Source organism: Ornithodoros turicata, chromosome 9 (assembly GCF_037126465.1).
Source record: "Ornithodoros turicata isolate Travis chromosome 9, ASM3712646v1, whole genome shotgun sequence".
Lineage (NCBI taxonomy): Eukaryota > Metazoa > Arthropoda > Arachnida > Ixodida > Argasidae > Ornithodoros > Ornithodoros turicata.
The window spans coordinates 42788708-42801108 of NC_088209.1; the positions used below are offsets into that span (position 1 = coordinate 42788708).

A 12401-nucleotide genomic window follows, 5' to 3' on the forward strand; every position below is an offset into this window, starting at 1 on the left:
GCGGCCCTCTTTTAACCTTCACCGCTCCACACTGCCTCTTCATGAAAAAAAACAAAAACCTAGGACATTATCTGGACAGTCTACACCGGGTGTGGGATCCAGGCATTCGTGACTAACAGGCTTCAGAGTGCAGACTAGAAGCTCCACTTAATGGCTAGCCTACCAAACTTCAAATGCATGCTTACCTGGGGATGCTTCTTGAGGTCGAGAGATTCTATGACACTAGTGGAGTACTTCTTCTTTGACGGGGCACATAATTTGCTGCTAACCACAAAATTTCTTTCATCGCGACTAACTGGCTCGAAATACACACTAAATCAGCCCACGACTCCACGGTGCCTTAACAATTCTGTCCTGGCAGAAAAGCAACCTCTGACAGCGCAAGACAAACATGGTACATTACCAAAACAGCCAATCACTAGTGGACTTGTCACTTATTACCCACATCCACAAATGCGTACAAGAGAAAGGTGATATCACCATGTGGAAACTGATGACACAAACCGCCGACTGTTGACCTCTTGGAAGAATTCCCCAGGCAGGACCCACCCCAGTGTTTGTTTGCCTGACCTCATTGTTGAAGACCGGTTGGAAAAACCTGCATGTTCCCAACCTTCACGTGGTGCAATGAACATTCGACGGAAAAGTAAATGAGTAATGCCACCGTGCATTGCTCAGTCAAAATGTAATTCATTACCGTTACTCATTACTCAAAAGTAATGCATTACTCCTCACCTCTGCTGTGCACTGTACTGCTGAAACTGAGTTTTCACAGACGTTACAGTGCTAGGCTCCAGGGGGGGTGGGGGTACTATTTTCATAGGGAAGGGCCATGGATGAATATTAGAGTGTTCCTGCACATCAGCTAAAGTGCTGGTTTCTGATTTGTGACTGTACACCGTTGTATCGCCGCCATTACGCCATTGCAGTGACTGTGCACCATTGGCATCACAAATAGGGACAATAATGGGTTGTCTGCCTTGCATCCTTGCTTAAGTACTAGGCCAGCACAGTTTGTCTCCCCTCCAATCTTTCGTTACAATGAAACTTGAGGACTTCCTGCAGGGTCCACTTTTCCATGCAAAGCAACATTAAGTATGCATCTCTCATTGCAACCGACCAACAGAGTTTGCTTACACCTCGAGTCCTAACTATTGGAGGTTACGAAGCTTTGGCAGGTGCATAAGTCGCTGGCAGACTCTCTTCTGGCTCTGCGTGAACGAGGTCCAGAAAACGTGATGTGTGGCCAGCTGGCTTCTGTTCGCGAGCGTAATGTAATTGTGCACGCACCTGCACGTTTCCTGTCCACTCCGAGGAGAAGTGATGATGCGTTTGTGGTTGCGCTTACTACTCTTGGCCTAAATATTTAGGCCAAACTTGCGCAAATTTCCAGACCGCAGTTTGAGCAGCGTAATATGCTGCAGGTTAAAATGACCAGGTGATCTTGATTCAGGTGGGCCAGGTCACGCTTTTGGCTGCAACGAAATTATTCTTGAATAGCAAAACGTGGTTAAATGGAGGAAGAGCTTTCAACTCCGTCGGCACAGTATGCCGGCTCGCGTTTTCCCACGATCTAGCCAGTGGAGCTCACTAATGTGTCTGCTAACAAGCCATGCCAGGAGCCAATAGTTTGTCGAAAGTGAAGTTCGCTTTTGCACACTTATCAAACTGTGCCTCACTGGGAGCATTTTATAAGTCATCGCAGCGTTGACGATAATGATGCAATGAAAGTGCAAATTTGGGGCAAGATTTTTGCCTTAAAAAATCTAAATATGTATGCGCACTAAAGTGACTACATCCTGTTCGAAGTATGATGTGTGCACTAGGTAGTATGTAAAGTAAGAAAACAGGAAAGAAAACAACTAGGAATATGAGTATAAAAATAAATAGGAGCACTGGAATGGGCAAAACAGTTTTTACTCATTGACAGCAAACTTCTCTCATTCAGTGCAGATGCCCTGCATTGGGAGTTGGAGGAATATGGTCACTTTATGCAGGTTACATCCCATAAGCTTGTGCTTTTTGTCAAGCATCAAATGGCAGTCACTCTGGTTCGGTTGCAAAATGTAACATGTCCTGTGCTGCAGAAAACATACTAGTAGTAGTAGTAATAGTGAAGTAGTATTTTGTGAGGTGTACTTAATGTATCATAACCTCCACTCACTGCATGAATGCCTCACCATTGCCAAGACTGAGGCTGGTGTCTCCACAGTGTTTCGTGTATTTTTACGGTAGCTTTCTACAAGGTCTCTGTGCTTATAATCTCTTAAAAAGTCGACCCACATGGCGCACATTCCAGTGTGCCTCATGTTCCGTGTCACGCTCAGCGTGAAATCTTGAAGTTGCCAGGACTATCAACCAGCAAAAAAACTAAAAATAATGTCATAAAAATCAAGAATATCATAAAGCCATATAAACCTCGCTGCTCAGAATTTTACATCTCAAGAAGTTCGAAACGCGGAAGTTGTAAACCAAAAACATTGGTTTCTCGTGTCCATATGTACCTCATATTCCACGTAATTCACTGTTTTCACTGAGCGTTTCACGGAGTGAAATCTGCACAATGTGGGTCGGCCTTTACACTACAGCTGTGCAGCAGTGTGGGCTTCCTGGGAGAAGCCCACGTGGGTTGGCTAGCCAATGACGATCGTATGTAAAGAATGGAATGGGTCAACGGTCCTGTCCCTCTTGTATATACTTTGGTTCGTAACATTTTTGATGCCTGAAAATGGAACTTTGGGCAGCATAAGACAATGAATAGTCAAGTATTCCTCTTCAGGGGATTGTTTATGCAAGACAGATCTTACTCACATACTGGAAGTGTTTATAAAAGCTGTAAAAAAACTCTATGCGTACGCAGCAGGCTAAAATACAACGAAAGCGTCGACGTTTCAGGATCTATGCAGTCTCCCTCATCGAAATGAAGCAGGAGGTGGCCTAACGGTACCATTTACGTATTAGGGGAGCATAACAGTCGGGTAGCGGTCCCGGTATGCTTTTGTTATATTTTAGCCTGTTGTGTGCACCGTGAATTTTTATAAACGTGTTTTCCCAGCGTATGGTCAATCTTCATACTGGGAGTGAGAAGTTTACATCCTAAAATCGATAGGTTAAAATTGGTTTGCGTAAAATACAGGCAGTTCGTAGAACTTTGTTTACAGGCATGTATTAAAGAGGCAGCAAAATGACACCGCCACAACTCCAATAGGCGCCACACGGTCTGCTTTCATTACATATAGGGCAGCCGTGAGCTCGCATTTCCCACTGACAATTTGTCCCCTCCGGCCATGACACGCTCCCATCTTGTCCTCTTACACGTAATTAGTGTCGTCTAATTAAGCGCACTGAAAAAGCACCGGTGACCACCATGCATGCCTGCTAACAAGATTCACATTGGGCACTCTTTTTATTTTTGTTCTAGTGGGTGTTATTTGGGGCATCTTCCGTATTGAAGTGCCAGAACCCAGAACCAGAACTTTCGAGTATTTGCCTGCCTATGCGAGAGTACACTTGGAAATTGTACACATGGCTGTGGCTCTACTCATATTGTTTCCTACAATGGAGAGAAGTGAGAGACAAGAAATTTCTGTATGTCATACGGTGTATCGTAACAGGACACTAACCACCAGAGGCTTTCCTGTTGGCTAACTTAGTCAAGCGCTAGAGTGAATTTTTTTGTTTCCTGTTCTATTTTTTTTTTTTTTTTTTTTCAGTTTTCTTGTTGGCTAATTTTGGTTGAAGCGCTTTTGAAGAACTTTTTTTTATTTGTCTGTCAGTATGTCTTGCAACATTTCGTTCGTTGTCTGACGCCTGAGCTGATTTGTAGCGACTCGTTTTATTGAGGATAAAGCCCCTCCTACTTAAGCTGCGGCTCGCAGTACGTTAAGATAAATGAAATAAAAAGTGGTGGACCCTGGTAATTCCAGTAATGTAGCAGTAGATGAGGACAAGTGCAGCACTTAAGCCTCACAATGCGCAGTTGCATAATTCAGTTGAAGAACGGCACTTTGTGGAAGAGCAACTGCTGGTGACTCTTTGCAAACTCTTTGTGCGGTACTTGCCGTGTCAAATGTAACTTTGGAGAATGCATCGGGTAGAAATGTATGTGAAGTTGAAAGTCGTCTCTGGGAAATGTGTGGAATTGCTGCGCTCATTGCGTGTCCCTGCTTTCGTCTCTTAGCACTTTCATTAAGATGAGTAGTTTCCCAACTGTCTCTACGAGGTATTTTGCTGCTGAAGAATCCTCACCGCGTTTTGAAGCGCCGATTTGCTACAGTGGAATGGGTCCACTTTTCTTCTGTGTCCCAGAAAACGTCTTTGTCTGAATGCAGGAGAGGCTTTTACTCCCCTTTGCACCATACGTGTCCGAGCATGAGCAAAGAAATTGCTGCTGTTATGCATCTGGTTGCAACAAAGCTTGGGCTTCATAAAACAAATACTCTCACATGCGCGCAAAGTCTGTGCTTTTTCTGAGTTACGACCCTTATGCCTTTGGGACCTCAGAGTGTTACGGCGCACTATTCTAGAAGTACCCAATCAGCCGTTGAAAGTGTGGGAGATTCATTGGCATGTTGGAAGTATGACAAGCAGGCCTCTTGGCACCCGTTTGTTTTTGTTTTTTTTTGTATGTGTGTGTTGACATCATAGACGCGCACACAAAAATCCAAGACTGACCACTACAAGGAGTGCAAGGAGCAAAGTGCATATTTGAGAAGCTTTGTGCTGTCAGCGCGACCATTGGGCGCTTGTCATGTTTGCATGCACCCGACTACATTGCCACCTCGCTTTTTTTTTGTTACCAGGCTCCCATCGACCCACTGCAGTTACTGAAGGCACTTTCGCCACTTCTCTCCGCAGAGGGTGGCATCCGCAGTTCGGACGAGGTCTCCAGGCTCTCTAGGTAGGGCGTCTCCGAAGTTACAATTTATATCTGTCGGGCAAGTGTTGTTCTCACGTGGTGTTGTTCTCTGCAGTGGTATATAGGGTACGGTCACTGTGTGTGCACACATAAGATGTCGAGAGGGGATGTCGTCGGCCAGGGGGATGGACACTAACGGATGTGAGGCTTTTGTTTTCCAGGGAAGACCTTGGATCATCCAACAGCCTGTCTTTGACTGTCTTCGGAAAAGGAGACGGAAGGCTGTGATGAAGTGTGTTAACTGTGTGCCCCGCTGCGCACCGTATTGTTTGTGTCGTATCCTCATTTGCTTTACGTCGCCGGGACATTCTGCGGACATTCGTTGGACGTTTGCCTTTGGACAAGCCCCCCTCTCCCCCAACATGAACGTGACGACGACGACGACGACTCAAGCTAGAGAGAACTCGCGAGGAAACCTTTTGATGCTCTCCACTGCAGCTGCTGGTGTATGGGCTGAGGCAAGAGTAAGGCAGTTTGATTAGGCTACCTGCACGGCACTCTGCGGCGTGGGTAGCCTTTCTTTGCGGGGGAAAGGCAGGGTAGTAGTTTCTTATTATTATTTTTTTAAATGTCTGGATGGATGTCCTAGTAGCAGGAGGTTGTTTTCTGTGCTTTGCGGCTGACTGTAAAAAAACCCTCTGCAGTGCTGGAAGATTACGAGGAGTGCGGACAGGTAAGTGCTGTTGGGATTCCTGAGGCATTTAGGGAAGATAAAGGTATGACAGGTGGCAGTTTGGTCTCTGTGTTGAGGTTGCTGTTGAGGAGAAAGGTTAAATAAATGGAGAGCAACCAGAAATGAAGGTATTTGTTTGATTTGAAAGAGAGCTGACTGTGAAAGCTCTCGTAGCATGCTGGGCAGTGGGGCAGCTGACACTTTTTAGTGTTGTGGCCGTGGTTGTGGCACTACAAGTACAAGAGCCTGAATGCAGGTGGCACCACCATACTATGTATGACAGTCAATAATGAACACACCAAGGTCTGCAGAGAAAGCAAACACTATCAGCTCTTTTGTTCAACTCCATGCTTGTCTTTTTCTTTTTTTTTCTCTCTTCACTTTCATCGTCAGACTGTGTTTGTCCGCAGAACAAATTTAACATAATTCGATGTTTGTGTCGGCGATGGGGTGGTGAAGCACGGTCAGAAAGGCACCTACGGCAGTGTCCCAATCACAAGCTGCTAAAGTGCTCTTGGCTTGCACAGCCACTTGGCAGCCGGCAAAAAAAAAAAAAAAAAAAAAGACTGCGTCCGACCCAATTGCATTGTGTCATGACACCCGTTAAGAACTATAAGTGCTCCGAACACACAGGGCCAATCACCTTATTTCTTCGAGGTGGCTGGCATCACGTTGCTGATCTTTTGATTTGATAGAATGCATTTGATGTGCGAGAAGTCCCTAATGTGGAGTTTTAGTAGTTCAGGAGTCGTTCAAAATGAACATAAAAAAAAAAAAAACGTAACGTAATAAGCCAATCAAGCCTTTCCGTGATCCCGATCGACCAAAAATCTCCGCATGTCATAGGGAGTGTCAGCCATGCAAAACGTTCACCTCATGGCTAGCAACGAACAACTGCTGCTGCGGACGAAAGTAGGCATACACAGGCATGCGGAGTAAAACACTCAAAACGCTATTAGGAAACGAAAGCGTTGTTCTGTGAAACGTCATTTGAGGTCGTGGATTCTAAATTTTGCGCTTACACGCCGATCGTCTGACTGTCGGAACATGCAGACGACAGCAGGATACGTTGCAGACGACGATGTCTCTTGCAGGTTGTGTCCATAAGCCCCATTTCATACTACGGTATTTGTCGTCCGTTAGCTTCAAAACTAGAACCTAAGGACAGTCTAGTCTCGTAGGTTCCGTTTGGACTCCAAGAAAAACCGCAGATACCGCTATCTAATGTGGACAAGGAAAATTTGTTGAGGCGAGCTACAAACTGGGACGATACAGACACACACACACACCGTCACAAATCATTTTTGCCGCTACCGTTGTAGTCTGCTGCTTGGTTACTTTGTCGCCTCCGTATGTACCGTTTCTTACCGTGACGCTTTAGCTGGGAATCCGAAAGAAGCAAAAATGTAGGCGTATCTATTTTCGAGTAAGGGGTTTTTCTGGAATATGGATATGTGATTCCTTCTCCTCGGCCGTTCAGTAGTCCCCCCTCAAATCCATTGAAGCCTGAGCTTGGACATACGACAAGCACAAAGTTCAGGGTTCCCAGCTTGCCCGCATCTACCGCATCTATGCCATCCTACCCCCTTCAACCCCTCCCCCTCATCATTACCATCAGTTACAATGTGCTGTGACGTACTGGGGATGCACCCAGTAGATCTCTACCCGAGAAACGTCGTCATGGCGTTGGTAGACAGACTGAAACAGAAACAAATCTGAAGGGGAGGGCTGGGTTTCACGAATGGGCACTTGTTGGCTGCATCCTATTGAACGAAAAGTGTGACTGAAGGCCGGGTCCCTTTCAGGTACCGTCGTAATCCCTTCAGGACCATGGCTTCCGGACGCAACCCCCCCCCCCCCCCCGCACACACACGCGCTTTGAGCGTAGTTCAACTCTACCAAATTGGTGGCGCTGTGGAACACTGACGTCAGAGGTGTATTGGCGGATAGGTACCGCATGGTTTCGCTTTTGTATCGGGTGGCCACCTCCTCCAGGCGATTTTTTCCCGCAACGTCCCTTATTGGTCCCCTAGCCTTCGCCACTCTTGTGTTTGTGCTTTTCTTCCCAGTTTCTTCGAGTTGTATACTTGAGAATGAAGCATACGTGGTCCTCTCACGCCAGCACCTTCCTGGCGTTTCGTACGTCCCTCGGAGGCGGAGGAAGTCCATCGTTGGGTGCTCTCTCTGCGGCCTCTCCGTGAAAGACAGGATGGATTTCCGTTCATTACTGCATCCCTCAGATAGTTACTATGAAAAATTACGACGCAAATTGCCCGCAGCTATTTCCGCCCGAAACTGAGATGTCATCCAACAAGCCGTGCTACTTCGTTGTGTTGTGTCCATGCTCGAGCCATGGCACACACCACATCAACAGCACGAGCAGAAAAGAAAAGAAAAAAGAAAACTGCCAAAAGCAGTGGGAATCGAGCAGTGAGGTGGCATGGTACAAAGGGCCTCGGTTCATCGCTTTCTCCGAGGAAGTTCAATTAGGTAATGCATGCAAGGTAGTGAAGTGGGGGGGTTCTTTCGGGCAGGCAAAATGTCTTGTCAATATATTTCCCTCAGACTAGCGTCCGCCATGTTAGCATTGGTTATTCCGAGCACGTGACCCCCAGGGAGCTCACGTGACTGAGATGAAAATAGCCGGACGCGTTTTCTATTTTGCTTTCAACACGGAACAGGTGGTGGGTGCGGCTGAAAACTGCAGACGTCGCTATATTTTCGCGCGCAGGGGGAAACAATAGCGCAACATGAAATTGTAGCGGTGCGGGTTTGGGCCTACAGAACACCGGATTGGAGGTTCGAACCCGGGCCACGAAGGCTGCAGCTTTGTGACACGTTTGTTAGACGCATCGTCATACTTGAGTGCTGTGATTTCAGTTCTCGTGACTAATCCCCAGATGATCCGCAGACCAACTGGCGTGGCGTCGCAACTACCGCTTGATGAGCAGGTGTGGGTACTATACCGCTTGATGAGCACCAATCGTTATAGTTCTATCTGCGCCGCACGACGCCTTCGTTTAAATCCCCGGAAAACGAACTACATGACCTTGCGCTATCAGTTTACGCATGCTTGATGTCGGGAGTACGATGAAATGAGGAGTGCCTGGCTGGCACACGCGGGACATCATATACGCAGCGAAGTAGGGCCCGTTTAGGACATAACTAGAAATGGGACGAATCCAGAATTTTTCGAATCTCGAATGTTTCGAATCTTTTCTTTAAAGAAAAAGTTGATAAGCACTTTTACTGAAAAGTGTTTTGAAGCAGAATTTGCTGTCTTTCTGTTTAATGAAAAACAAATTAAATAACGGTTCACTTTCAGGAGAAAACATGCCCATCTTCCTAAATGAAATTTATTTAACGTGTTGTTCATCGACTACAGGAAATACGTAAACTCTCTCGAGTCTGAATTATTTCCATGAAACAAATAATCGCGAGCAAAACCATGTTACTTTTAAACTGGCAATGTAAGAGTTCCTGGCTGAACTCTTTCAAAGTCTAGAGCAATGTAAACAAACAAGCAAACACAGCTGAATGTTTTAAATGAATGCAGATTTTTGTTCAAAAACATCAGAATTCTCGTCCGCTCAGGGTCTAGCCTACTGCGTTTTTTTGTTTTTTTTTTATCAGCAACGACACTCGATGTGCTGAACAGTCCTGACTTTACCGTCTATGCGGGTTTGATCTGGAAGTTTTTAGGCCAATCAGGCTTTCGGCGGATTCCTGAGGGCGCCAGTTTTAACGAGAAACAAAACAAGGTTGGCCCATCGCTAGTACATACCCTTACAAAAAAAAAAAAAAAATGGTACATACCCTTAGAAAAAAATTAAACAAAATGAGAACTGGCAAAACAACGAAAACTTACACACGCAAGACAGGCCGCAACTTACAATCGTTTTACTCGAAACACAAATGCGCATTAACAGGAAACTCCCTTTCATTCTTTTGCTCCCCTTTCCACTGCCTCTTTCCTTCAAACGATGTTACCCGAACCACCTTCGAGTAATTGATTAAATCTCGTTTACTGGTTAATGCGGCATTTAGTGGGTCCAATGCCAGGTTTGATCACACGGAAGTGTCGTAATAGATTGTGGGATGGTTCGCCATGAGGCACGTGGTGGAGACGTAGTAAAAATACGCGGGACATCCTGTGTTAGTATGCCAACGGCCGCATTGACCAGTAAATACGAGATTAATCAATTACTCTGAGTGGTTCTTTTGAAATCGTTGGGAGAAAAAGATGTACTAGTGGAAAAAGGGAGCAAGAAAAGAAACGTTTGAAAGTTGCGGCTTGTCTTGTGTGTGCCTGTCATCGTTGTTTTGTCGCATTTTCCCCGACGTCATGTACGCAAGGATTTTCCCACCACCCCCTAGCAACTCCAGAAGGTACCGCAACACCCCCCCCCCCTCCACCCCGACAAAAAAGGACACCTGCCAGAACGAAAAAAAAACACAAACAAACAAAAGGAAAAACCAGCAGATACGGCTAATTCCTCTACCGAGATTAAAATCTTGCGCACATCCCCTGATTATGGGAGCTATCATCCGCCTCACTTCCTTGAGCATCTTGGTTCCGTCACAGTGATCGAGTACTTATCCTCCGAGCCCCGTGAGCGGTACCCACAAGAGTGCTTCCCCTCCACAAACGATCCCTGGTTGAAGTATGGACTTCCCTTACGTGGAGGACAGTCTCAACGAAAGAAGCAAAAAAAAAAAAAAAAAAACCCACGAAAAAAGAAAAAGCAATTGGAAAGTTTTTCTCCTCTCTTCTCTCCCAAGGGGCTACTATGTCAATTTGAAAAGCAATAAAAAGAGAGTCAAAATCTTTCTCGACTCATTTTACGAAGACTCCTCTGTGACATGGGCGACAAAATCCAAAGGAGTCTCAAAAGAATACATCGACGAGACGGGCTAAAGTTAGAACAACCGTGGAAGCGAAAACTCCGTGCGCTTCCGTCGAGAGGATCTAGATGTGAGGGGGAGTTACGGATGTCCTGTCCTCTCGCCACTCAATTTCTGTCTCCGCTAAGGGCTTCAATTGACGTTAGGCAGTGCATTGTAGCACGGTGTTCAAGCTTCAAGACCCGACCTCCCGGCGCCTCGAAAAAAAAATCCAGGGTCCGACAAGCTCTCTTGCGGAGTGATGGTCAATAAGAGCGAGCAGCAGTTCAGTCGAGCCATTTCACCAGTCTGGTGGCGTTGCTGTGATGCAAGAAGATAATGAGAATGAACGAAATCTGTCTGCTGGCCGGAAGTTGGATAGATGTCAGCAGCAAGATTGCGACAAATTAGCTAATTGGGCACACACACACACACACACAAGAAAAAAAAACTGCGCAAAGCGCTTTTTTATCGGTGAAGGTGGTACACACATATATTGCACTTTTCTGGCTGGCTTGAAATCACTTTTAGACAGTTCGTGCATTTCTTATCGCCGCCGTTTAGAGGGAATGCAACGGGCAGGTTGTAGATAACACACCCCCGCCAACGGTGATGCGACGCGCCATGTGAAAGTGCAACTGCCCCAGTTTTGATTTCTCTGCAGTTTCCACCAATGGGAGCTCAAGGGTGGGCCTGTGTCGTCTGCCAAAATTTGCGGACTCTCCTGGTTCCATTTGGATGCGTGTGTGTTTATTGGACTCGACTGAGTCTACTCTTGGTAGACGAAAATGCCGCGGCGCGACGTTTTCCCCCTCCGGTTGTGTTACGCCGTTTGCGTGGCGCTCTGACGAAGCGTTGCAGACGACAGGGGCAACTGCTTTCACTCGGGAGGCGCACGCAACACCGCGTGTCGCGTGCGCTGTTGGGGCGCAGACGGGATAAAGGAGAGTAGAGGGGTGACCGCCCCCAAATAGCGAGAGGGCTCGGAGGGAGAGGGGGGACGGCTATAGGGGTGGGAGAGGTAGATGAGGAGGTGAGACGGGTCGAAGACCGAGGCAGGGGTGGTTCGCTGTCAGGATGGGGATGGAGCTTCCGTGGTCTCTCTTGGAATATGGCATTGTTCAGAGGCATACGGGTCGCTTTCTGTCCCCCATGAAAAGGAACGGGGTGATGAATTCCGTACGCACAAAACGGGGGGGGGGGGAAGGGGGTCTACGTTCCATTGCCATGGCCGCGTCGCTTTCTGGTCGACATTAACTAACGCACGTTCCACCAGAGTTTCCAGCAACAAATACATCACCTGGTGTATCCGGACTCCGGACTTCCTTATCTTTTTTTTTTTTTTTTTTACGTTCTGATATTGTGCACGTGATATACAATCGAGAGCTGTTCAGTGTAGAGATAATGCGTTGGAGATCAGTAATCGAACGTGCCTATTGGACAGCGCTGCGCTCGGTGTTGCCCACTGCCAAATAAACGTGTTCTGATTTTTCTTGACTCATCAGGTTATCTCTACACTGAACGAACTTGGCTCCCTGGTACCGATTTTCCTCCCAGTGCGAGCATGGTCATTCAGGGGCGTCTGAAGGTGGGTCGAACCCCCCCCCCCCCCTCTTCAATGCCAAAGATATACATAGAGATAGAGAAAGAGGGATACCACTCCCTTTCATACATAGGATGCTGATCACTTGTTTACAGAATTTTGTCCTTGTGTATATGGGGGGGGGGGGGGGGGGGGCTCTGCAAGGATGTGTAGTTACATGCTTTTAACAACATTGTGTAACCTCAAAATTTTAGGGGGCGGTCCAGATTGCTTTTTTTGGGGGGGGATTTGGATAAATCACTGATGCTGATAGCCCCTTGTAAGCATATTTCTACAGCATTTGTATGTTCATCAGCATGTATTTTGATTACTCCAGGTAACAT

At 46.6% G+C, this 12401-nt stretch overlaps 1 protein-coding gene across 1 annotated transcript in view; it reads left to right on the top strand.

Moving 5' to 3' along the window:
• The window catches only part of LOC135369029 (serine/threonine-protein phosphatase 1 regulatory subunit 10-like), a 30512-nt gene that overhangs the window by 9524 nt on the left and 8587 nt on the right, over positions 1-12401 (top strand). Inside the window, exon 4 of the mRNA XM_064602635.1 lies at positions 4803-4900. Coding sequence (XP_064458705.1) covers positions 4803-4900 — 98 coding nt within the window. The remainder of the gene's footprint in view (positions 1-4802; positions 4901-12401) is intronic.